General features: G+C 49.5%; 10 protein-coding genes across 10 annotated transcripts; 4 read left to right on the top strand and 6 right to left on the bottom strand.

Moving 5' to 3' along the window:
• Nucleotides 1-61: 61 nt before the first annotated feature.
• PHATRDRAFT_35595 (predicted protein) lies at nucleotides 62-1,201 on the bottom strand (the record flags this gene model as incomplete). The annotated part of the gene is made up of 1 exon (XM_002179977.1): nucleotides 62-1,201. One exon carries the CDS (start codon nucleotides 1,199-1,201, stop codon nucleotides 62-64), a length of 1,140 nt encoding a protein of 379 aa, XP_002180013.1.
• Nucleotides 1,202-1,602: 401 nt separating this feature from the next.
• Nucleotides 1,603-3,141, top strand: PHATRDRAFT_35594 (predicted protein; the record flags this gene model as incomplete). Its single annotated transcript, XM_002180177.1, has 1 exon — nucleotides 1,603-3,141. One exon carries the CDS (start codon nucleotides 1,603-1,605, stop codon nucleotides 3,139-3,141), a length of 1,539 nt encoding a protein of 512 aa, XP_002180213.1.
• Nucleotides 3,142-3,572: 431 nt separating this feature from the next.
• PHATRDRAFT_45797 (predicted protein) lies at nucleotides 3,573-5,625 on the top strand. The gene has a single exon (XM_002180176.1). It carries the CDS (start codon nucleotides 3,806-3,808, stop codon nucleotides 5,528-5,530), a length of 1,725 nt encoding a protein of 574 aa, XP_002180212.1. The 5' UTR covers nucleotides 3,573-3,805; the 3' UTR covers nucleotides 5,531-5,625.
• Nucleotides 5,626-5,661: 36 nt separating this feature from the next.
• PHATRDRAFT_35592 (predicted protein) lies at nucleotides 5,662-6,249 on the bottom strand (the record flags this gene model as incomplete). Its single annotated transcript, XM_002179976.1, has 1 exon — nucleotides 5,662-6,249. One exon carries the CDS (start codon nucleotides 6,247-6,249, stop codon nucleotides 5,662-5,664), a length of 588 nt encoding a protein of 195 aa, XP_002180012.1.
• Nucleotides 6,250-7,003: 754 nt separating this feature from the next.
• Nucleotides 7,004-9,725, bottom strand: PHATRDRAFT_45795 (predicted protein). The gene is made up of 2 exons (XM_002179975.1): nucleotides 8,596-9,725; nucleotides 7,004-8,529 (listed from the first exon to the last, which is right to left on the bottom strand). The coding sequence occupies exons 1-2, from the start codon at nucleotides 9,487-9,489 to the stop codon at nucleotides 7,423-7,425; spliced, it is 2,001 nt and encodes a 666-aa protein (XP_002180011.1). The 5' UTR covers nucleotides 9,490-9,725; the 3' UTR covers nucleotides 7,004-7,422.
• A 597-nt stretch (nucleotides 9,726-10,322) lies between these two features.
• Nucleotides 10,323-10,765, bottom strand: PHATRDRAFT_35590 (predicted protein; the record flags this gene model as incomplete). Its single annotated transcript, XM_002179974.1, has 2 exons — nucleotides 10,323-10,571; nucleotides 10,691-10,765. The coding sequence occupies 2 exons, from the start codon at nucleotides 10,763-10,765 to the stop codon at nucleotides 10,323-10,325; spliced, it is 324 nt and encodes a 107-aa protein (XP_002180010.1).
• A 981-nt stretch (nucleotides 10,766-11,746) lies between these two features.
• Nucleotides 11,747-13,054, top strand: PHATRDRAFT_35589 (predicted protein; the record flags this gene model as incomplete). Its single annotated transcript, XM_002180175.1, has 1 exon — nucleotides 11,747-13,054. One exon carries the CDS (start codon nucleotides 11,747-11,749, stop codon nucleotides 13,052-13,054), a length of 1,308 nt encoding a protein of 435 aa, XP_002180211.1.
• Nucleotides 13,055-14,417: 1,363 nt separating this feature from the next.
• On the top strand, nucleotides 14,418-15,353 carry PHATRDRAFT_45794 (predicted protein; the record flags this gene model as incomplete). Its single annotated transcript, XM_002180174.1, has 2 exons — nucleotides 14,418-14,820; nucleotides 14,842-15,353. 2 exons carry the CDS (start codon nucleotides 14,418-14,420, stop codon nucleotides 15,351-15,353), a joined length of 915 nt encoding a protein of 304 aa, XP_002180210.1.
• A 169-nt stretch (nucleotides 15,354-15,522) lies between these two features.
• Nucleotides 15,523-17,208, bottom strand: PHATRDRAFT_35587 (hypothetical protein; the record flags this gene model as incomplete). Its single annotated transcript, XM_002179973.1, has 1 exon — nucleotides 15,523-17,208. One exon carries the CDS (start codon nucleotides 17,206-17,208, stop codon nucleotides 15,523-15,525), a length of 1,686 nt encoding a protein of 561 aa, XP_002180009.1.
• A 1,692-nt stretch (nucleotides 17,209-18,900) lies between these two features.
• On the bottom strand, nucleotides 18,901-23,133 carry PHATRDRAFT_45792 (predicted protein; the record flags this gene model as incomplete). Its single annotated transcript, XM_002179972.1, has 5 exons — nucleotides 18,901-18,996; nucleotides 19,201-21,136; nucleotides 21,232-22,746; nucleotides 22,779-22,786; nucleotides 22,860-23,133. The coding sequence occupies 4 exons, from the start codon at nucleotides 23,131-23,133 to the stop codon at nucleotides 19,217-19,219; spliced, it is 3,717 nt and encodes a 1,238-aa protein (XP_002180008.1). The 3' UTR covers nucleotides 18,901-18,996; nucleotides 19,201-19,216.
• Nucleotides 23,134-23,387: the final 254 nt, after the last annotated feature.

Genomic DNA, 23,387 nt, shown 5'->3' with positions numbered 1-23,387 from the left:
GATGTTAAAGGGTTGGGAGAAACCTATTGGCGCATAAACACGACGAATGGAGAGGCCGTCGTCATACTCCGCTTGCCAGATCTGTACTCGGACGGACATCGGAAACGACGGGACTGTCAATATTCCAGCCTGTTGGTAAAAAACGAGGTCGATGGGTGGCTTGAAAATGCCGTCGCCAGCCACGGACAAATGTAGCAATACGTTCGGGGTCGTCCTTGCCCAGTGAATCAATAACCAAATCGGAGCCTGGCACGTATTGCACGTTTACGATTTTGTCATCGACTGCCCCCGCCCGTTCCAAATGGTCGACCGTCAGACTTTCGTCAGCCGACAAGTCCCACCATTCCCTCAGTAAGCTCTCGTATTCCGCAACACGACTCTCGGGAAGAGTGTGTTTCCACCGCAACAACGCAAAGGCACTGCTCTGAACCTTGTGCAAGCGAGGATCGACAAAGAACGGTTGCGATGTCAACTTGGGATCAACAGAAAGCTGTTGCCGTAGGGCTTGCTCCAAATTCCGCATCCGCCGTTGCGATGCCTTCTCCACCGTTACGTGGCACTCGGGACACAGTAGGACCACATCGTGTGGCAGATGGGTTTTGTATGCGGACGGAAACTGGGAGCGGTACACGTAAGGTACCACATAGTGCCGCATGTACCGTTCGTCGGCGCCGCACACCACGCACTGATTGATTTTGAAGTTTTGATTGTAGATTTTGCGGTGCTCTTGTTGATTTTGATCATGCCGTGTCAAACCTTTCTTTGGTTGAAAGTTTAATTGTATACAATCATCGGATATCCATGATGCTAGATTTTTCTTCACGTACCACCTGGCCTTTTTGAGCGAAATCGACGACAGCAATATCCCATCGGGATCACACATGCGAATGTTATCGTACATAGGTTTTTTCATGGCAAGTTTGGGGATCATTCGTTTCCGGCGACTCTCCTTGTACAGCTCTCGTTCCATGTGGGTAGGCAGAGCAATCGTCCTCCTAGCTCCAGCGACACCTGGGTGCTGGTTGGTATCTCCATGGAAATCCAAATTCTTGGCCTTTTTCGTTATTCGGCATTCTTCCGCTGTTTCATGTCTCCGCCGTTTCCTTATAATCCAAACAGTAGCTGCCGCAGAGGCGGTGGCAATGGCTAGTAAAATCCAGGTACGAGTATTCTTCGAGGACGACAATGCCGACGCATTCATGAAATTGGACTGCTTTTGTAGCCTTGTCGCTCGCTGAAGTACAGCCGAAATTCTCGCTCCATACAAGCTACTTTTTACAGTGCGACTATCTTACTGTTTGTCAGATTGCTGTTCCATAGAGAGACCACTTACTAATATTAGAGGTTTGGCTGTAAGTTAGAACGGTCTATTGCAAATGATCGATGCGACCTTGACAGTGAAATTATGCGGCACGGTCTGGACGTGATCCGTCTCAGGACATCGGGACACGACGTTGCGCCAAAAATGAGGGTTTGGGATGCTGAAGAAGATCCGGAAGATCCTTCACAGCAGAACCAACGACCGAGACGATACAAGCAGATCTGTCTTTGTGTTGCCCCACACTGGATCAGCGCTTCTTTCTCTACCGGAAGTCACGGAGAATGAAATACACTTCGACGCGCAACGGATCGATTGTGACTAGCTTTGAAGATGCAATTTGTTCGGGGTACGCGCCCGACGGAGGCCTATTCGTCCCGGAATGCCTGCCACCTATCACCACCACGCATCTACAAAACTGGTCGGCCTTGACCTATCCGGAACTTTCCCAAACGATCTTGCGACTTTTTATTGCTCCAGACGAAGTTCCAGAACATGCCCTACAAAACATTTGTACGTCCGCGTTCGAAGGATTCGAAAATCCAGCGCACGCCGTTCCGGTAATCCAAGTCGGCTCCATTTTCGTTGCCGAACTCTTTCACGGTCCCACCTTTTGTTTCAAAGACCTGGGAATGCGAACCGTCGTAAACCTACTTTCTTACTTTAGCCAGAAACGCCAACGTTCTATCACGCTATTGGTATCGACTACGGGGGACACCGGCCCAGCTGCTGTCCGGGCAGTCAGCGATATCGGCAATCCTCTCTTGACCATACTCGTACACTACCCGGAGGGTCAAATCTCCGAGTTTCAGCGGAAACAGCTAACGACGGTGGATTCTTCATGTGTACGCGTAGCGACCTTTCAAGGGGGAGGGGACGACATGGATCGGCCCATAAAGAATCTTCTTTCCCAACAGTCCTACACGGACAGTAACACGCTGCTGACTGGCGTCAACTCGTACAACATTGGGCGACCCTTGATGCAAATGGTACACTATGTCTGGACGTATCTACGGGTACTAGAAGAGCTCGGCAAAATCCCCGGAGATCCTGACGTCAAGTTGGATATCGTGTTGCCCACCGGGGCGATGGGGAATTTAGCAGGAGGTTACATGGCCAAAAAGATGGGCTTACCCCTCGGCAAGCTGAATGCTGGCGTGAACGCCAACGACATCACGCACCGTGTCGTACAGACCGGTGAATTTTACAAAAGTGAGACCATGCTCAAGACCTTGTCGGATGCCATTAATATTCAGGTTCCGTACAATTTCGAGCGTCTATTGTTTTATCTGACCAATGGTCAACACGATTTGGTTCGAGCTTGGATGACAACGATGGATGCTACGAATCGACTGAATCTCGATCGTGAATGGCTCACTGTGCTGCAACGGGATTTCAACAGTGCCCGGCTGTCGGACGAAGAAATGTGCACGACGATCCGTTCCACGCAAGAACAGTTCGGTTACTTGGTTGATCCGCACACCGCCATCGCCATTGGTGCCGCCCAAAAACTGGGTTGTGGTCTGGATCGAGTCACTACGGTCCATCCAACCGTCATCCTGGCGACGGCTTCGCCTTGCAAGTTTGAAGAATCCGTCACGGCGGCTATTACCGGTGCGGGATGGGCTGCCTACTTGCAAAATGGTTTTCCAGCCGCCGCCCGAGGGATCACGGAATTGCCGGAACGATCGCCCATTGTGTATCTAGCGAAGGCCGGCGGAACTCTCTCGAGTTGGCAAGCCGAATGGGAGGAACGGGCACGAGCAATCGTGGCCGATCTCGGAGCCGCCAACGGCTACCGATGCGTTACGCAATCTAAGTAGTTCCCACGATAGCGATCTATGGTACTGCTCGTCTCCGCACGGTTTCCAAAATACACGACTTCTATGCGAACGCCGCAGATGGCACCGAGTCCATAACCAAAGTTAATTGCCCACATATAGAAAACCAGATATGATTTCTGTGTCATAATATCAATAAATCGTGCTCTTTATGTTTTAGAAGAAAAATGTCGAACAAGATTACTTAAAGTATCGATGCCCTGGGAAGCAACGGAGCATCCGCTTTCCTTCCTCCAAAATCGACCCGGCGACCTTAGAAGCCCGTAACAATTTTACAACTTCGTCGAAGTACCTGGAAAAATGCGTTGAGGCGGCGTCACATAGGAAAAAGATGTCGGGCACGCGACCCGGGAGAACTCTCAACGGAAAGCAAAATACATGTGTTGGTTGCGATGGTTCCACTTTTGAATGGCTGCACCCGATCCAACACGAACGACTCAACGACACAACCGGTGCAATTGACCCCCCTTCCGAGTATTCGTGGCTTGCACTTCGATAAAAGCACCTCTCGGGTATCGTGACAAACTAGAGCCATTGATTGTTCCGATTACTCCAAACTGGGTGTTGTCTGGTCAAGTACGACCGACATTGCTTCTATAAATTACTGCGTTGAAACTGCGAAGGATACGTACATACAGTGCCAACCATGAGACTTCAATCACACGAACCTGCTTCACCCCGAACGAAGCCTGCTAGTCGACGCCGTTCCACAACTCTGGCTTTAGCAGCGTTGTTGTCATCGGCCCTGCTTTCGGTGACATCGGCGCAGTCGGTTTCGGTGCCATTTGATAGTTTTTCCCTGCAATTGCCATTAACCTTTCGGTGCTCTGTTGCCGACGGTACCCTCAATCGTGGGGATCGGGATTCGGAACAGATCCGCGATGCGGCCGACGCGTGTCTTACAACGTACGCAGTTTCCGACTGCAATCTAACTCCTATCTTGGTCCAACTCGGCGCGACGCGATGTGCAGGAGAGGGTCTCGTTCAGATTGCCGGAGGCTATTTCATCTTTGGCAGCGGTAGCACTGTCACCGAAGACCAAGTCGAGACCTGCGTTCGATCAGCTATGGAATCTCCTGTATGTTTGTCTTCTATTCAAGAAAGGTACAACTACATCGATGATGTTACTTTCAGCCTTGATACTACGACCCCGATTGGAGTGCCAACAGCGTCTCCTTTAGCAGCGCCATCGCAGGCTCCCGTGCTGACTCCATCGATCGCTCCCACAGTCGTAGCAACAGCGCAGCCCAGCAGCGCTCCTGTTCTAGCCGCTTCTGTGGCTCCGACGTTGACTCCCACGGGACAGGCCAGTGCAAGTCCGTCTATCCAAGTGACTGCAAGTCCGTCGGTATCCCAAGGTGAAACGCCCCCGCCGTCCCAAGGGGAAACGCCTCCATCGTCGTCGGAAACGGCCTCCACTGGGGCCCCTGTCTCGGGGACGGCGACTGGAGGCCCCACGGCGGCTCCCAACTCGTCTGGAACCAACGGACCGACGAGTGACGGGGTCGTTGGTCTAGAACGAGAGCCGGTAGCTGCAGATGACTCCGCTTCCAACGGTGTTATCGTGGGAAGCGTCTTGGGAGCAACCTTAATTGCCTTGATTCTAGCGTTGCTCCTGTATCGCAAGAAAGAGGACCGAAAGTGGAAAGACCAGACTGCCAACGACGACAGCCTCGATCACGATGACATCATGACGCGAAAACCCAAGAGCCTATCCGACAAAGATAGCTTGAGTCCGAAACCAAGAAGTGCTGGGGTCGCCGCGGCTGCGGCTCCAGTAGGACTTTTTGGACGTTTGTTTGGAACCAAAGCGACAGGTTGCGGTGAGGACGAAGAGGACTTGGAAGTTGCTTCGGGTGGGGGAATGTTGTTGAACATTTCAATGGCCGAAAGCAGCTCCACCGCAGGTAGTGGCGTGGAAGCCTACCTGTACCCACCTGCGAGTGTAGAGAGCTTTGAACAAGACAGACGTGCGCAGTCCTACATTCAGAAAGATATGATAGGAAGCAACGAGGATGTGCCGATGAGTAGAAAGCTCAACGGTAGTCCTCCCCGCAGGCTTTTCGGTCTGACTTATGCATCTAGACTAAACGACGAGGGTATTCCAGACAGAGAGGAAACCTCGGAAGACGATGAGGAGGAAGAAGCAGCCAAAATGTTTGAACCGAAAGGATCATTGTATCATGAAGATCTTTCTGTAAGCACGACCAGTGATTCAGATGCCTTCACACCCGCCGGGCGTGTCAACGACGGAGCAAGCTTGTTAGATATGGGCGAGAAAAAGCGAAAATACAACCTGGAGCAAGTGCAACTTGCCGAAGCGCAGGAGCGGAAGAGCAGCCCTCGTAACGGAACTCCACCGTTCTTTTAGCCCTAGAGTGCCGAATGTGTCATGAATGCGTATCTTTACCAACAGTGTTATTCATATAGTAGGAAGGATAAATCGTATAAACGGTTAATGTATTGACTTCAGACTTTGTAGTCCTCTTACTGGTAGAAATCTCATCTATTCAAAACGGACCGAATAGCCTTGGCAATATCTCGTTTCTGAACATCTTTGTAGCCCCACTTGTCGAAAAATTCATTCCAATAATTGATGCGATCGGAGTCCGTTTTGACGCTTTCACCCATGGCCACCGAAAGAATTGCTTCGCACTGGGCTTCAACAGATGGCCTTGCCTTCAACGCAGCCAGCACTTCGATAGCGCGCGCAGCGGTCTTCATTGACTGCGCCGCCAATTCCTGGCTCTCGTGCATGCTAACCATAGCTGTAGGCATGATAACGTTCATACACGCCAATGATATAAGTTCCGCAGATTCGGATGCTTTCATTGCCGAAATCAGTACAGGCGGAACGCTTGCTTCTTCCGCAGTTGATTCCAAACTATTGCTAGTTAAATAAGTCACAAAAAATCCCCGGATTCCATCCGAATGCGAGAACATAGCTTTCAGTCGACCCTCTGTTTCTTCCTCAGATCCGACTTCCTCAAGAAGTGGCAAAATTTTCTCTGCGTGCGAAACCTGTTTCATGAAAGGATCCTTGGACAGCTCTATGATCGAAGGCAAATCTACAGAATCGACGTGGGCCATTTTCAACGTATTGACTGCTTGCATTTTTGACAAGAACAAATTTGATCTACACCGGCTGAAACCTCCACCGTTGTTTGCGGCTGTCAAAGAGAATGCTGCACTGGAGCGGCAAAACTCGGAAAGAAATAGGATGCGAAGAAAGTTCATAGTGAAACGCCGTGTTGGAGCAGAAGGACAATCGAGTGACAACAAGTGGGCAAGAGCATTCATCAAACACACAACACCAGATCGTACACGTAGAAAGTCGTAGCGCAAAGCCGGTTGAAACTGTTTTGAAATGCGAACATCGTGTCTTACAGTTAGAGTTATCTATCCCTCGTAAATTGTAACCTGCATGAATTCTTCTAAACTATGCTATACAGATTGTGACGGAGAACTAGATGCCGCAATGGCGCCTTGCTCAAATTTTAACGGCCAACCCCCTATTTGGAGATGATGTGCCGTACATTCAGCCGGTAGGTAAGGTGAAGAAAGTGCAAACACTGGGAGACTCGTACCGTAAGAGCCATGAAAGTTTTCATCTCTCTTACATTAACTGAAAAGTAAAAAAATGTTCGTTTATGGGATTATTTTCACAACAACACTTTCCACTTCTTCCTAGCCAATCGCAGATTCCTCTATGCCAAACTCTGTTTTGCAAAACGTGAATTGATAATATACAAAGCAACATTTTAAATAGTAAAGAGACACGTTGCTCTTTCAACGCCAGATTTTTCGTAGCAGCCGATCCTCCTGATGAATGATGGTATGTGATGAACAATGACAAACGCCAGAACTTAATTTTAGGCAGGAAAGCAAATTGAACCCTACGCGTATGTTCTGGCTATAGGCGCTTTGGACTTACGACAGTATAGAACATTCAGAAAGAACAGGGAAGGAGAAAAAAATATGCACAAATTATTTCTCTCGATCCGAAACGTATGGGGGTCGAATCCTATACACGCGCCGCTCGTTTTCACGAGCGTATCAATCTGTTCTTAAACCGAGCGATACCCAACAGGTAGTTCACTTTACAACTCGTTCACCAAAAATGACCCAGCTCAGACCCCAACTGTAATTCATCTCATTCGAGGTAAAGATTCCTTTCTGAAAAGGCTGGCAACCAAAGTAATTATTCTGTTGTCGAAAAGCCGGAAATAAATAGTGCAACCAAATGTTGCAAAACCGAATTCACTATGGCTGATTTGCTGCGCCGTACTCCTTGTGATTGGCATAATGTGTCTTTGATTTGACTAGTAGCGAGGCTTCTTCGATCGGCAGACAAGTTTGATCCAGCTGTTCTTGTCGCTTCTGCTCCCGCAACAGCCGTCTACGACGACGCCTACGGCAATCAGTGGAAAGCGGCCAAAGCGCCAAAAGCCCAACGAATATACCCAACAGACCAAGCGTGGTCGCTTTGTGAAGATCAACCCAAGTGGCCAAGCTTCCGCACAAACTTTCTGGATCGAACCCCCATCGCGTGCAGAAATGTTGTACTGGATAGTCGCTACCTTCACCACTCCGACCCAGGGCCCCATACGTAAAAGTGATGCTCCGTTCCTTCAAAAGAAGCCCTCCTAGAGCAACAGACGGGCTCCGCGCTATACCACAAACTCCCGGGGTTCCTTTGCGTCCATCTCCGCGTTGAACTCGGATGTACCCGTTTTCCCCCCATCCAGTCCCCCACGAATTCCTCGCGATCCAGTATCTCGTAACATTTCCACCTATCTGGACTTCCTGTCCATATCCAACAATTAATAACGCGTGATTGGCAGTCTGTTTGCAACTCGGCATATCGTATACACCACCTTTATAAGAGAGAAACGAAGAGCTTGCACCGTTAACGCCCACAGCTACGGGCCCAATGAAGCGCAGCACAAGTTCCATATGATCCTCATGATTTGAAGATATAATACCCCAAGATTTCACCGTCGCTACCGGGCGCTTGACCCGATCTTTGTGGCAGACGTCTTGGAATCCAACGTACGGATAATCCTGCCAACTGGTGAGGCCATACTTATGGATATAGTAAAACGAAAGCAAGGGATTACCACCAGTACACCCTTGATCAGCCGCAACATCACAGTCCAACAACTCCTGGACGGAAAGATTGAGCATTTGAAAAGCTTCCAACTCAATCTGCTGAGCGTACGCAATGGCGCGAGTTCGAGCTGTTTCGTTGCTAGGCTGTCGAAAAAAGGTGGTTTGGTATCCTTTGTAAGCATCATACGCCGCTCTTCGCGAAGCGCTTGCTTCCAAGGAACCCGCGGCGGCAAATGCCCAGCACGACCCACAAAGGCCCTGGTGAAGATTAATTGATTGAGCAAAACAGCAAGAGCACAACAATCTGACTTAAAATCAACGTACCTGGTCAAACGCTCCGTGAACGATTGGAACACCATCAGGATTGGACCCTGTTGCCCAGTTTAAGTAAGTTCCATAGTCATCCGTCTTTTCCTCTTCTGTCTGATCGACTACAGCAGCCTTGGATCGTTTGTAGTGCTTGGACATTTTTATTGATAGTAATGCGCCATCATTGTCCGAATCGTACCCCTCCAATACCTGAAATGGTTGGAGTTGTACAGGATCGTTTACCGGTATACGCAACACTTGAGACGGTCCATCTTGAACTGTAGTCTTTTTCTTTTTCGGTTTCAGGCGATTCATGGAGCCGTGCCCGATCGCCAAGTTGGCCGAAACGTCGTATATCATTTCTGGAGACGATAAATGGGTCAGCACACCTTCATTTTCCAAGTTCCATTCGTCCCCATCTTCTGAGAAGGGCCAAGATTCCCACAAGGAGCGCCCATGAGGCCAAACATGTCCAGCGTCGCTGTCGCTGTCCGGAAGGACTTCATCCATCTTTTGATCGGAAAAGCGATTCAAAGTAACTGTGTGCTGCTCCGGATGTCGACAAGCCTCGGTGTTGTGTTCATGGACAAAGACAACATTCTGTACAAAGTTTTGAAAGCGTTGGAACACGTTGTAGTCGTCAGTCATCGCTCGAGTGCCTCCAAGCGGAATCCTTCTGCCGTAATGTTCGGCGTGCTGACGGAACAACACGATGCAGCAGTCCTTCGCACTTTTGGCGGTACTGCGAATCGTATCCTCCTCGAGTCGTAGGAGGAAGGAAGTATCGGCGGCGGACAGTGTCTGAGAAACTGTGTGCGGATCGTTCAAGGATGCGGTTTGTGACTCTGGGTTGGATGAGGCACAAGCTCGTAGCAGAGCTTCATCGTAACGAAACGGCGAGTCCGTCATGATCGTTAGAAGATAGAGAAAGCTTTTGATGAGTTGCTTTTGACAGTGAGAGGATCTAGTTTGATCTTCACTGGCTTGAAGGCTACGGTGGGCTAGCGAGGTGAGTAACGAAATCGGTCTTGCGTTAGCCAGAGGTGAGCAAATCAAACCACGGGGCGGCGGACTGTTTCTAGTTTTCAGATGGCGCAAATGCCGTTTGGAAAAAAGGAATTTCGCGGAAAAAGACACGCATCATGGAGTCGCTTGTCGTGTCAACGAACCTACTCCGTCTCTTGCGAAAGCGAACACCAAAAGCGCAAAAGAAGACGGGAGACGAAAGAGGCCTATTTTGTTTGTCTCCCGGGTTTACCTTACACTTAAGCCTCGACATCGCCCGACTCACCGTCAACGAGAAAAGCCGAGCAGCGTCCGCGTCTACTCGGGCGGTGTACAGACTACCGTAGCTACTTAACGGTAGCCTGCCTTCTAGCCAAAGTAAATGCTGCGAAAGATTAAACGTATTAATGGCTACGGCACTACGGGACCAACTGTTGCAATCTATGCAATCATAGTGTTTGTTGCTTTTGCTGGATCAGCAGAAGCGGTCGTTAGCGCTGTATTCGAAGAAATGTTGGTCAACAGTCGATCACCTGCCTTCTTGAATGAACAGCAGATTACCTCTGTTACGATGTCCACGTACAACTATGGAAGCACACTGTCGTTTTATGTGCGGATAAGTAACTGCAATAATTGACAGTGAAAGAACCTTTGCTAGGCCACCAGTCCAGAACTTCAATTTGCTCTAGTTATTATAATGTTATTCTTCATAGTTCCGACCGCCCAACAAACAGTCTTTACCATCCATCGTTCATTTCCGGCTTCTCCCACTTAGGATGTAGCTGACCCAAATCCTTTTTGGTAATTATGTCGAATAGATCTTGGGCTTCCTGGCGACAGTTTTCGTAATGATTCACACCTTCTTTGCGGTAGCAATGAATCACTCGCTGGCGGAGCAGCTTTACCGTCTCGTAAGCGACCTGGCGTTCCCTTGCGCGCTGTTCCGTAGCTAGCAAGTACGCCACGGGGTCTTTGGCACGGCCGGGCTGTCCAACGAAGACAAAATACAAGTAAGAATCTAAAATGTGAAATAATAGTCCAAACGAGTGATCTTCGCACAAGGAAACAGGGACAGCATCTGGCGACTCTGAGTATGCACACGTACTTCGGTGATTTCGTTGTGGGGATAGGGACTGAGATTGCCTTCATATTTTTTGGGCTCGTCGTACATGTCCGTCATGGTTACAGTCAACTCAGGCAAAGAATAAGACAGAAGGGTGACGGCAATTAATACTGATGCTCGCGAAGGAAGTCGAGAAGAGTTCGAAGTTAATAGGTATGCAAGACCTTGATTGCGCCGCTTGTGTTGCGCTTGGTTCGTTCTGATTGCGTTGTCTTGAAGAATCGAATTAGTCGATTGCGACTGAGCTGGTTTAAAAGTTTGAAATTTCAATCTTCATTGTCAGATCTTACCTTTAACCAAGTCATTCACTTGTATAATAACAGACTAATCTGCCACAATTGTTGGGAACTCCATTACTGTTTATTACCATTTCTTACAAGGTGGCCATTGACTCTCCACCATGGTTTGTTCTTTCAGAGGAGAATGGATCACGCAAGTGGGGCATATCTTACTGCGAGACCATTTCGTTGAAGGTTGATTTGAGATCATTATCCAAAACCCTCTGCTTCCATTGGTATTTGCATTGTCCTTCTGTTGAAAAGTATCATTTCTTCTGAGCTTTTTACTGTCCGAGCGACTTAAGACATCAGAGACTTAAATGATGCATTTCTCTTATTTCCTCTATGATTGATCTACTTTTGTACACCAATCTTGCTTGTTTTCTTCTATTTTACATCTGTAGTTTAGATTGGCCTCAAACCTAACTGTTTCATCACTAAGCTTTCGCACTTACAGAGCAAGATCGCTTCTTTCGTTTCGTGCTTTTGTTCCGATACCTCCTTTCATAGGAAGATGATCATATCCTAAAGTCGTCCCATGGACAGTGGACAATTCCTAAGGTCCTTTAAACAAATATCTGTCACTGACTGACGGGCATGTCACGCTTCCCAAACAAGAAGTCCTTCCTGACCGTTAGTCTGTAGTGCAACCTTGGGATGCTCTACTTGCGCTTGTTAACTTCTTCGAAGAAAGTTTGTAAAAAGATTCCTAGTAATCTCCTGAGTCAAAAACTTCGAGACAAGATTCCGATGTGGAAATATGAATGTGTTGTGGTCTGGTTCACTCGCTAGTTTGCTCATGGCGTCCATTGTCAGTGCTCTATTCAACCGGAGTAGCAGTACCTGGCGAGCCGTTACGGAAATGGGATCCACACTCTCCAATCTCGGCACATTTTCGTCATCTTCCATCCCCGGGCCAAGAAAGCGAACGATCAGGATTCTCCCCAATACCGTGCAACAAGTTCATGTAGTAATATTGGTACACGGTTGGATGGGAAACCCATCGGAACTTGCATATCTTCAATCGACAATGGAGCGACAAGCGTCCACAATAGAAGCAGACGACCCAGCCATAATATTTTATGTACACAGCGCCGAAGCGAACGATGGGCGAACAAGTGACGGAATTGAAGCTGGTGGAAAACGACTGGCAGGCGAAGTGAATAAAATACTCTGCGACGCAATGGAGAGTGATGCATCACGACGCGACGTATCGCTCTCGTTTGTCGGGAACTCCTTGGGTGGTTTATACGCACGTTATGCGCTGAGCCAGATTGATGCTTTGCAACAGTGTAGCCTTTCCAACGATAAAATCTCCCAAAAGAGTTCCAGAGTCATTCCCAGAGTCTTCTGCACCACAGCCACACCGCATTTGGGAGTCAGCAGATACACTTACCTGCCACTACCACGCGCGGCGGAGTACATTGTAGCCAAAGTGCTGAAACCCACTGGTTTGGATCTTTTTCGCTACACGGAAGTAATTCAAAATTTGGCGACCCAAAAAAAATTTCTGGATCCCCTCCGATCGTTTGCCAAACGAATCGCCTATGCCAATGCGTATTCAACCGACTTCCAAGTGCCTACTGCCACAGCTGGATTTTTGGCTGATACTGACTCAACTCATCGAAGGGTAGCTTTTCAAGAAAACTCCTCTTTCGTTGAGTTGATCGTCGAGACGCCAAAGTATGTGGATGATAAATTCGATAGCGGGGGTTCGGATGAGTCTCCGGCCACTTGCGAAGACCTCTCGCGTCGTTTGGATGCTTTGGGCTGGACTAAAGTATTTTGCGATGTGAGAGGGAGTCTCCCATCGGTGCCGTTGCCTTTTCACACTAAAGATGCCTGGAGCTCGGATAGTGCGCACCGATCAAAAACGTATACGTCCCGGGAACTATTGGCATCTTTGGCGGGTCTGGATTGGGGACGATGGCATGCTCCTTTCGGTCACACTGTGCTCGTAGCGAATTCCAAGAACGACGTATATTCCAAGTTGAATGCAGCGGGACAACCCATTATGGATCAGCTCGCATCTGATTTAATTCAAGATATCTTACGCGAAGAGTTATAGTACATGGTCGCGACGAGGCTCTTCCTGTAAATAGAAGTGTTCTTGCGCTACGCCTTGTTCGTTACCCCAGTATTTTTCAATTGTTGGCTATGCAGCAGTGGTTCCAGTCATCTTTACTATGAAGCCATACTAAAACTATATACATGACTTCTCTCTAAATTTGTATAGTGTTGAGGTCGCTTACGTCTGTTTGTAACTTCACACGCACTTAACTGCCCTCTCCCGGAGTTCCCCAATTCTTGTTGGTGCCTCAAAGAGGATCTTCCTGACACCCATCACACCACTTTGCCAACTCCTCAAGAGCAACGCCCTTATCTATGGCCATCTCATAGTTTACTGCAGTATCCCACGTCTGGCAGTCTTGGCCAGGGCTACCACCGTTGACAACCACGTGCTCCTGAAAAACACCTCCTTTGCACATTGATGTTAACAGTTTTTTCCCGGTATCACAATACTCGTGCCGATATCTTGTGTGAACCCCAAGACGGCACTCAGTCTCCTCGCCAACTACGAACTCTAGTTCGTTTTTCTCCACTGTTGAGTTACTAGGGCGTGCGTCAAACCAGCCCCACAATCCGCCCTCGGCCACGTGTCTACATTCTATCTCCCGTGTATCCCATTCCTCAATTGCGTACTGTGGGAATCAATTTTCACGGACCCGCGCGCTAGGCCACACGGAACCGTCGTTACTCGCTTTCTCAACACCAAGATGAGTTTTGGGGGTCACTCTTCTCTCCCGGGTCCGGTGGTTCAAACCGTTTTGCTGAAACGGTGTACACTGCTAGTAGTCAAACGGCTAACTCTTGTTTGTCCTCCCCTCAACCCACGTCGATACGGTGGCTCGGTCATTAGCACCTGCCGTCGAAGTGCTTTCACCTCAAGTGTCGCGTTCCCTTCAAAAACAATTGCCGACAAAACCCAAAGAACTACTTTCTTAACGAACAGCTATTGCAATACGCTATCTCAGGAAAGTGAAGAAACTGTAACGTTAGCGTTGCCAGAAACTCTTTCGTTGCAGTTAGTCACCGTTAGTTAGTCTCACCGAGTGTGGATAGTATGTCGTCGTCTTGTCCGAAATGATTATGTGTTGTGCCAGATTGGGATTAATATTTGAAATCGAAATCGAGTTATCGCCAAGTTGGATCTCGCGGTGGGCGGTTACGACAGACACACCTCGAACCGGCGACTTAGGGAAGATTAAAAAGCGGGATCGAGCTTGTGCAATCCGCAGGCCCGAAGAAAAGAGCGACGTGACGATCATTGTATTAGTAGTTAGCAGTTGAACCTTTCTCTCGTTCTTTTTGCGAAGCAAGCTGAACTTGTAAACGTCATTCATATTGCAGTGCTGCCACAGTTTTGCACAATGGCGGCGAACGATACCAAGGCCAATCACCAGGAGGGCGGCAAACGTAAGGGTTTCTTCGCCCGATTCCTCAAGAAGAGCAAACCCAAAACACCTGTTCCCAAGAGTTCTAGCGGTAAGAATACGAAAGCGTCACAGGCTCCGCCTCCTCCTCCTCCGATCGCGACCCCCATAATGCCCAAAAAAAGTATCCTGAAGAGAGAATTCTCCAGTACGCAAGACCGTAGTCCTGCATCGTCTGCGAACACCGACGATCGTTCCACCAGAGTTTCGTGGTTGTGCCGCACACGGTATTTTCAGAAAATGTGCGACTCAGCTTTTGAAGTGGTGGATCAGGACGGCTCAGGAGCAGTGGACGAAAAGGAGTTGTATTCCGGTCTATTACTGATTCATTTGAAGCTAGGTACGTATGCCGGTCCGGCAGCTTGTCGGCCTCTGGGACGTGAACGTTGTCACGCTATTTTTGTCAAAATGGATACGGATAACTCGAACAGCTTGGATAAGGAAGAATTTCGTGAAGTTATGATGGTTCTCTTTAGCAACGTTTTGTTGCGTGTCACGGCCCAATGGAGCATGACGCTGTTAATCGTCCCTCTGTTGGCGCAGAAGGTTCTGGACGGGATATGTTGGCTATTCAACGTCGTGTACGGCATCATAACGGACCTGGACGAGCATTCTTCTATTGCTAATCGAATTGAGCTGAGCATCGAAGCGGCGTATGCATGGATTTTGAGCCGTTTACCGGGTCCGCTTCTATTTGTGGCGGACGCAGTGCATGACGGAATATCGTTTGTTCCGGAGCACGTTTGGAATACTATTCCATTGACCTTGCTATCGACTCTTCTTGGGCTACTGGCAGTGCCTTGGCTGCTGTTCCAAATCGACGATTTCTTTCAGTATCTTGCGGATCGAAAAGCCAAAAAAAGGGTGTCATGACGGCCTTTGAGGGAGTGCATCTTTTCTCAAACGCGGCGACCTTCCACCCTGCTACAAGCGTACTACAGAGATATCTCTAGAGTAGACCACTTAAAGCCAGTACTTCATGAGGTTATGCATGTACTAGTGTACAATCTCGTCTTAAGTGTACAGTTACGGAGTGACACCTCTATAGTTTAGGCATGAGCGTTCGCTTACTCTGCCGCCGAACGGCTAAAGGGCCAAATTTGAGGTAGTGCGTTACAACAGCTATGCCCTGAGTTCCGCAAAACACCATCATGGACAGCAAAATTCCGTCCAATCTCGCACCCAGCGGCGAGGACAAGCAGCCCACGAGTGCCCCAACGCTCCCTGCCGTTAAAAGCATCAAGTCGCGATAGGATCCTAGTCCGAGCATAGTCCCCTCTCCAGCAAACACTGCACCGTTGATAACGTGCAAGAGAGCCGCTAGTAGCGCGGGAACTTTGACGGCTTCTTGTACCTCTGGTAGAGTTGAAAAGAGAGGGACCAGAAAGGGAAGCGCCAAGTACTGGGTCAATCCTAACAAAACGCCAACGATGGAACCCCAAATCATGACACGATCGGCCACTTTCCGGGCAGCATCCTTGCCTTCTCTTGCCAATGTAGATGGTACCAGTGCGGCGGCCGTTCCCTGCATTGCGACGTGCACCACAATTCCCACCGAATACATTTGCATTACTATACCATAAGCTGCGGCCGACACACCCGACGGGTCCATGCTCTGAGCACGACGGGCAGCCGAAATAAATCCAACGTTCAAGGCTAATTGGCGTCCCAGCATGGAAGCGCCACCTTGAAGCAGGGGCATCAATGCCTTCATCGAAGGCGGGCGCAAGAGAAGTTTGATACTGGCAAGTTGACGTTTCATCAATAGTCGTAAGTAGACTATTCCGGAGCACGTTTCTGAAATGGCCGTCGCTAGCGCTGCTCCGACAAAACCAAGTGGTGTCCGAAAGATAAAGAGTGGATCCAGCACCAGATTCACCAAATTGGTTGCCAGACTGACCTTGAGCGGCGTCACCGTGTTTAGCAGTCCGCGATACGCTGCAAAGCCGCTCGACGACCACAGAGCCGGCATCATACTCAAAGCTCGAAGGCGTAAGTAGGGAACCGCGTACTCCATAGCGGGAGCGCCATCCTGCAGCACCATGCTCAAACCCCACTGCGGAAAGAGCGTCAGACTTAATGTGCCCATCAATCCCAAGACGTTGCATAAGAAGAGACTTTCGCAGACCCTGGCCCGCGCTTCGTCTTGGTTGCCGGATCCGACGGCCGACGCTACCAAAGGTGCGGTAATTGTTGGCAAGTAGTTCACTAGGAAGAATATGGTAAAAAAGGCCTGATTTGCCGCCGCCTGTCCGGCCAAGGCCAGTGCGCTCCCCATGCGACCCACCCAAAAGGTATCAACAGAATTGACGAGTGGCACTACGGCCAGATTAATCATAGAAGGGATAGATGTACTCAAAATCAGCTTGTCCAGTTGCCTACCGGCTTTCCGACCGGACAGGGCTTGCGTCAGACGTCGTTTCCAGCCCAAGGGGTGCGGCTCCCGATCAGAATCAACGACCAAATTCAAGAGAGTGTTGTCCACCACATCCGTTTCCGTCGCTTCAGGAGCAACGATAGTAGCGTTCATGTTCGACAGACGATCACGCAAGGGATCGAATAAGTCGTCTTCAACATCGTTAAGATTAGACCATCTGCGGGATACCTTTTCGGCCTGGGTTTGCAGCGAGTCGCGACCGTGAAGTGAAGCTGCCGATCGCACGCTCGGCACAAAGGCGTTTGTCGTCCCACAAAGTCCGGATAGGACGCACACAAACAGAAACCTCATGCCAAGACCAAAGTTTGCTTTCGGGCTTTCTTTATTGAATGCGAGAGAATGGGTCTTCCGCCAACCCGTACTGATCATCCGTAAGGAGCAGGCACGAGACGTCAGAAATCACGTTGGAAATCAAAATGTGAAACACGCCGAAGTACGTGGTCACGTCAGTTGGCTGACTGTGACCATGAAATATCAGATTGTGGCGATGGTCACTGTAATATGCGACAAGAGCTAGGTCATTGCAGCATACTAGATATGACATCCAATCGTCCCAGTCAAATAGGCTACTCTATATCATCTCTGCTTTGAGTTTCAGAAAAGTCCAAACAAAAACCTTTATCATAGTTATTCGAGGAGACTAACTTACTGTAAATGTCGCCAGAGAGCTCTCGAGTCTACCTTCGCTAACTCATATTTTTTTCCAAATCCCGTCTGCATTCAAAACTAGAGAATGACAAGCTTTGGCAGGAGAACCGTTCACGATGATATTTTATAAACTTGGCGAAACTATCAATAAATTCTTCGTCACTGATCTACCTATTGGTATTGAAGATAGTGAGACTGGCAGTTTGACAAGACTGTAGATTTCCGAAAATAATTGACGGTAAACAAAGTGAAGGAAGCGTGTCGCAAGCAAGTTTTTTGAAAGGAGGTCTACCCGTAAAACCTCGGCTCTATACCAGCGGGTGAGGCAAACAGTTCATTGTAGTCCAGCACTGTTAGTATTGTGTGTCTAGCATTGACACTCCGCAAGTCATCATCGTCAGTCAGATATCGCAGACGGTACATTTGCCATCCCTTGATACTCTCCCTTGACAAAGCATCCCTGGATGGCATTTGTTGGTTCTCCTAGCAAACATGTAAAAGATAAGTTCTTTCAGAAACACTGTGGGATTGATAGTACCATGTCCAATGGATACTTTCCATGTTTTTATTCTAGGTCCCGCAAACAGTTTTTGATACATTGCTCCAAAGACCATCAGGTGATGGAGCTGGCAAAATCCAATCATAGAACTGAACCAAAACTCCACCAATATTGGTACATTTGGCTGCAAATCTGGCTGAACACTGCTCTTTGAAAATCAGTGTTCTTGGTGTTAGCATGTTTGTACCCAACGTAGAATCAGTTTATAAAACGGACATGGTGAACCACAAACTGCTAGTTGAACAAGTGGGGCACTCTGCAGTCTATGTTGTGAACGGTTGACAACACATCAAGACGGTTGGCAAGGGTGGAGCCGATAATAAGTAAGATGTGGGTGTTGCGCTAGAAGGCTTGGACGAGCACCTGCTCATCATTGTGCTGGGCTTTACAGTGGCGTGGTGGACTTAGCTTTCACTGTTTGGGACATTGTGGAGGTACTGAGACATAGCTTACCATAGTTTATATGGACGGGCTGTCTCTGCAAGTGTATCCACTACTGACAGCTGCTGCCAATTTCTTTTTATAGAGAGAGCCCAGTTGAGTCAAGGATATTTTTTGGGTTGAACGTGAGCAACATCTGCAAGCAGGCATAGACAAGGATAATGTGTCAAGGGCAAAAACTACCAAAGGCTTTTTGACTTCGGAGAAAAAGCTAGCCGCAAATTATTGTTCTCAGTCAAGCAATACTATCAAGTTCAAGTTTGCCAAATGCTGACTGTAAGCACAAGTCATGCTGCAACCTTTGAGAGGGGATTTACATTAACAAGAAAGGCTTTTTCAACTAATAAAGGTTGAACACATTGAAGCTAGTTTGTTTGGACATCCCCAAGAAACCTCCTTTTCCAAAAATTGTGTCGACGCGCATGATACAACTATAAAGCAAGCGCAGGAAGCAGCATTGTGAGCAGTGATTTTGAAAGAAGAGACGGAATTGTAGACTTGATTGTAGCTGGGGAGTCAAACAGTCCGTAATAATCAACATGACAGAAGTTCAGTCCTATCGATCCTTGTATTGTGCGGTATTTCATCATTCCCTCCTTTGCTCTCAATTTGCACAAAACAAATTACAAACTCACATCGCGGTGATGACTTCTAACGGCGTTTCAGCATATGGAATCTGCCGACATTACCCTTTCGTCGTGGTCCAGTCATACCAAACATGAGTTCAAAGTCTTCGTCTTGAAAGTCGTCCTTGTTTGAAGCATAGAACGCCTCTAGCTCCTCCATTTCTAGCTCCATCATTGCCATCATGCTTGCGGACTGCTCGAAGGAATAAGCAGCTAGTTCCACGTCCCAGAATGAATTGTCGAAACTTGTAGCACCCTTCAAATCACGGTACAAAACTGATCCACTGCGATCCAAGGCTTCAATTCCATTCATTGTCAAGGGAGCACGCGTGATAATTCCTTTGCCCTTAGCCAGGACTCGGACCGTCTCCATCAAACAGTGTGGAATGTATTGCTCCAGAGATGACAGAATGTATGCTGTTACGGCGTTGCCACAAGCCTCCCGTAAGTTGTCACTGGCGCCTGTCATATATTCACCAAGATCATTGACGCTCGATGGAATACGAACCGCGTCGTGTGCCACTAGTGTTGAACTCGTGCACACCTTCGAAAGTCTACTAGTAGTTTGCAAAATCATGTCCAGACGACAAAATTTGGCCAACTTAAAGCCACTGTCTCGGATGGTCTTGATTGCTTCGCGAAGGGCTCGGGTAGATGTGAGCGGCTTTTGGTAACCAGATGTTCCACGCACCATCAGCCGATTGTCCAAAAGGGTAGCGAGTTTCAGCAAGCCATGGGCAAGAGTCGCACTCTTCATGAGCTCTTCGTCTGAACAAATGACTTCCTTCAATTTGTCATCACCCGCAAAGTCGAGGTACTGGCCAAGGAACGAGAGCTCGAGATCGAAAACCTTGGTTTCCCCCTCAACATCGTCCGCAAGATCTTCCACGGGAGTGTCGGTTTTGAGATCGCCAATACTCTGGCGTGGGGCGGAATCCTTTACTGGAGGTGACAACGGCAAAATACCCGACTGTTTCTTTCCTTCGTCCACGGCCGGGGCTATTTCCAAAGTCTCGCCATGTGCATAGGCACGCTGAAGTAGAGCAAACGGACGGCGTCTTTCCAGTACCGATGCCGCTGAAACACCATCCGTCCCGTCCATCAATAGCACTTGAAGCGCTGTTTTCTTTTCGCACAGTTCGGCGATCTGCTTCTTGATGCGCGACCTGAAAGTTAAAACGACGTGCTCCAGAACGGCCACCGTCGGCAAATACATTTCACCGCCGCGGGGTAAACGATGCAACGCCACAAACAGTGGAGCTGTCTCGTCGTACAAAACTTGGCAGGCGGCGCACATGTCGACATCCTGCGGTTCGCTCGAATTCGGTCGTGCGTACAGGCCCCGATCCAAAATTGGATCAAAGGCGTCGCGGCGTTCCAAGCCACGGACGGTGCCGTTGACGGCCTGCTCTTGCATAGTAGGCAACAAATCCTTTTGTAAAATATTGTCCAAATATGTGATGGCCATTTCGTAACCGGCCGCCCGAAATGAAGGCGATGATGGGTCCTCTCCCGTCAACACGGCCAATTCATTCTTCATGGCTTCGTTTTCCATAGTCCACCGGGCTATACTGCGTCGGAACGTTAACGCGTGGCGTACATTAGGCTCGCTTTTGGTTTTGGAAAAGAGCACCGATGCCACGAACTTGCTGGCCGTCATTTCCATCACGTTGCTGCGCGTTGCACTCTGCTTCTGGGTCGACGCCAGGTCCTTGTTGGCGCTTTCGGACTCGACAATGCCGAGCGAGAACAACCCCCGCTCGTAACCACTCGACCGCTTACCCATGGCGGCATCGACGCCGTTATGGGACTGATCCGAAGGAACGAGACACGCCTTAAGAAATTCTTTGATTTCGCGTTGCATGATTTCGTAGGCTGTGGACAAGACGGACCGTAGAAAGGAGCTGGGAGATTCCATTTTCTGCGCCAATTCTCGATCCGCACTCTATAAAACTCAACAGAAATAGGCGTGAGCGGGTCTCTAAATCTACCGATCCGACGAAAAGGAATAGTACTATGCGCACGACACCAAACACTTACGATTCGAAAGCGCACAATTTGGGCCAAATGCGAGAGTCGGACCATGACGTTTCCAAAGGCGGACAAGAGCGCGGCTAAATGGCGACGAAATTCTTGCATCGTGTCCGCCTTGGTTTCCCGAATACTTTTAGGTCGCGATTTCTCCAACCGCGCAAAAGTGTGAATCTGTTCGCGTTGAATAATGGCACGAATTTCCTTGGGCAAGGATTCGTGTAGGACGCGTTCCAAATCGTCCAAGCGCTGCAAATGCGTGAGGCAATCGGCTAGAATTCGCAAGGCCAGGACGGGATCGTTGTAGCGCGGGGTTCGAACACCATGGGGATGACGGTCTCTTGGTGTGGTGGCGGTCGGTTGTTGGCGGGATCGACCCAGCATGGACAAGGCAAAGTCTTCCAAACACCGGCGTTCGTCGGCTTCCAAATCGAGTTCGACTTCCATCATGGGAATGGGAATCATGGTACGCCGTGTATTCCGCGGGGACGCGTGTGTCTTGGTCGCACCACCGGCTTCCGTACTGCCCACGGATCCGCTCGATGACGCGGTGCGTGCGTGGTGGGGTTGTCCGGCACCACCGGCCAGGGAATTGTCATCGTCCCAGTCTTCGATACTGAATAAACTAGCGTGTGACGCATCGGAGACGACCGAGTCGTGGTCCAAGTCGTCATTGTGGTCGAGGGTGTAATGCAGATTGGCACTGACAAAGGGATTGACCATGCCGTCGCGACTGCGGGTGGCGTGCATGAGCGGCGTGGCGGGTGCCGGTATGCGGAAGGCTACCCGGCTGCGGGCTCCACTGCGTCGTGATTCCGACGAGACGGAGTGTCCACCGGAAACGTTCTTGTGTTCGACGGCATTCTGGTGTTGGGGGGTGACTTTTTGCGGCAGCGTGCCGTTGGCCGTGCGCAAATAGAGCACGTCCGCGAGAGTGTCCCACACAATTTCTTCCGCCTTTTGTTTGCGCAACAACAATTGTTCCATAATCTTGTGGAGAGCCTGTACTTGCGCCACATCATCGGCAAACATGACAGTCAGTGCCTGTGAGAGTATGAGTACGGCTGCTCCGATACGACAAGGGACCATGGGGTTGCCTTGCACGAGTCGATCGAATTTGGCCGGGGCGGCCCGTATGACGTCCAACCGATCCAAGAGGGCCAGGGTTGCTTCGCATTCCAATTTCTTGAGCCATAGTTCGCGGAGACTGGTGGCGGCGGCGTTGTTGTGGGAGCGGGGCGTGGTACGCAGTGGTGTAGACAAGGTGGCTTCGTTGGGATTGGAGGATCGGGGAGCGTTGGCCCCGAGTGCGTTCTGTACTTCGCGTACCTGGTGCCGGAGGGTTCGGACCTTGCCCACGGCGTCCGTAAAGTGCCGTGCCACCTGTCCCACCTGAATGACACTGCCATTGAGATCGGCGCAGTGAATTACCGCCATGTGCTCAATGGCTATCAATCGTACAGGAAACGTGCGTGAGAAGTGGCTAGTGGCGTGGGGCTGATTTCCATTGGGTTGGGCAGGTACCTACACACACACACACACACACACACACACACACACACACCTATACATATATATATACAAGTACACACACACAAATATTCACAACGCATCAGCATGTATCCATACCGACTCACCTCCTTCTACCACGTCTTGTTGGGTTTGTAGATTGCGGTAGGCCGGATTGGCGTGCAGCGGTGCCGTTTCGTCGCCCCCGAGCGTGGTGGCGTCGTCAATCATTTGCAATCCCAGCACGTCAATGACGCGATGGAGCGTATTGAATCGTCGGGGTTCTTCGAAGAAATCTTCGTCGACGTCTTCGTTCAAACGACGTTCGAGTTCCCGCAGCGCCGGATCTTCCGCGGTCCGCGAGACCCGGACGGCCTCGTCCGGAACGCCACGACGCGGCATGATGTGATAAAGACCGTAAGTGGACGAAACAATAAATTGTTGCCGTTGTAGGTATGTCGAGGAGGTATCCACAACACACCACACCACAAGGAACACCAATGCACACACCTAGTAGTCCAGGCAATCCAACTCTGGTAAGATCCGCGATGTGTGTGTGTTGGTGTGTAAAAAGTGCGCGTACACCCCGCTGCAAGGCAACGGTACCAGGGGGCCGTTGGGACGACGCCGGAGCGTGGGGCCAAGCGAGATAGGGT

Source organism: Phaeodactylum tricornutum, chromosome 8, assembly GCF_000150955.2.
Source record: "Phaeodactylum tricornutum CCAP 1055/1 chromosome 8, whole genome shotgun sequence".
Lineage (NCBI taxonomy): Eukaryota > Bacillariophyta > Bacillariophyceae > Surirellales > Neidiaceae > Phaeodactylum > Phaeodactylum tricornutum.
Note: the sequence above shows the minus strand (reverse complement) of the source record. Positions and strands in the feature narration are given on the sequence as shown.

Bases quoted from the DNA above. Each gene is read 5' to 3' on its own strand.
- PHATRDRAFT_45797 (XM_002180176.1), top strand. From the start codon at position 3,806: ATGAGACTTCAATCACACGAACCTGCTTCACCCCGAACGAAGCCTGCT.
- PHATRDRAFT_45795 (XM_002179975.1), bottom strand. From the start codon at position 9,489: ATGACGGACTCGCCGTTTCGTTACGATGAAGCTCTGCTACGAGCTTGT. The intron at 8,530-8,595 runs GTACGTTGATTT...AATCTTCACCAG, and splicing joins TTCACGGAGCGTTTGACCAG to GGCCTTTGTGGGTCGTGCTG.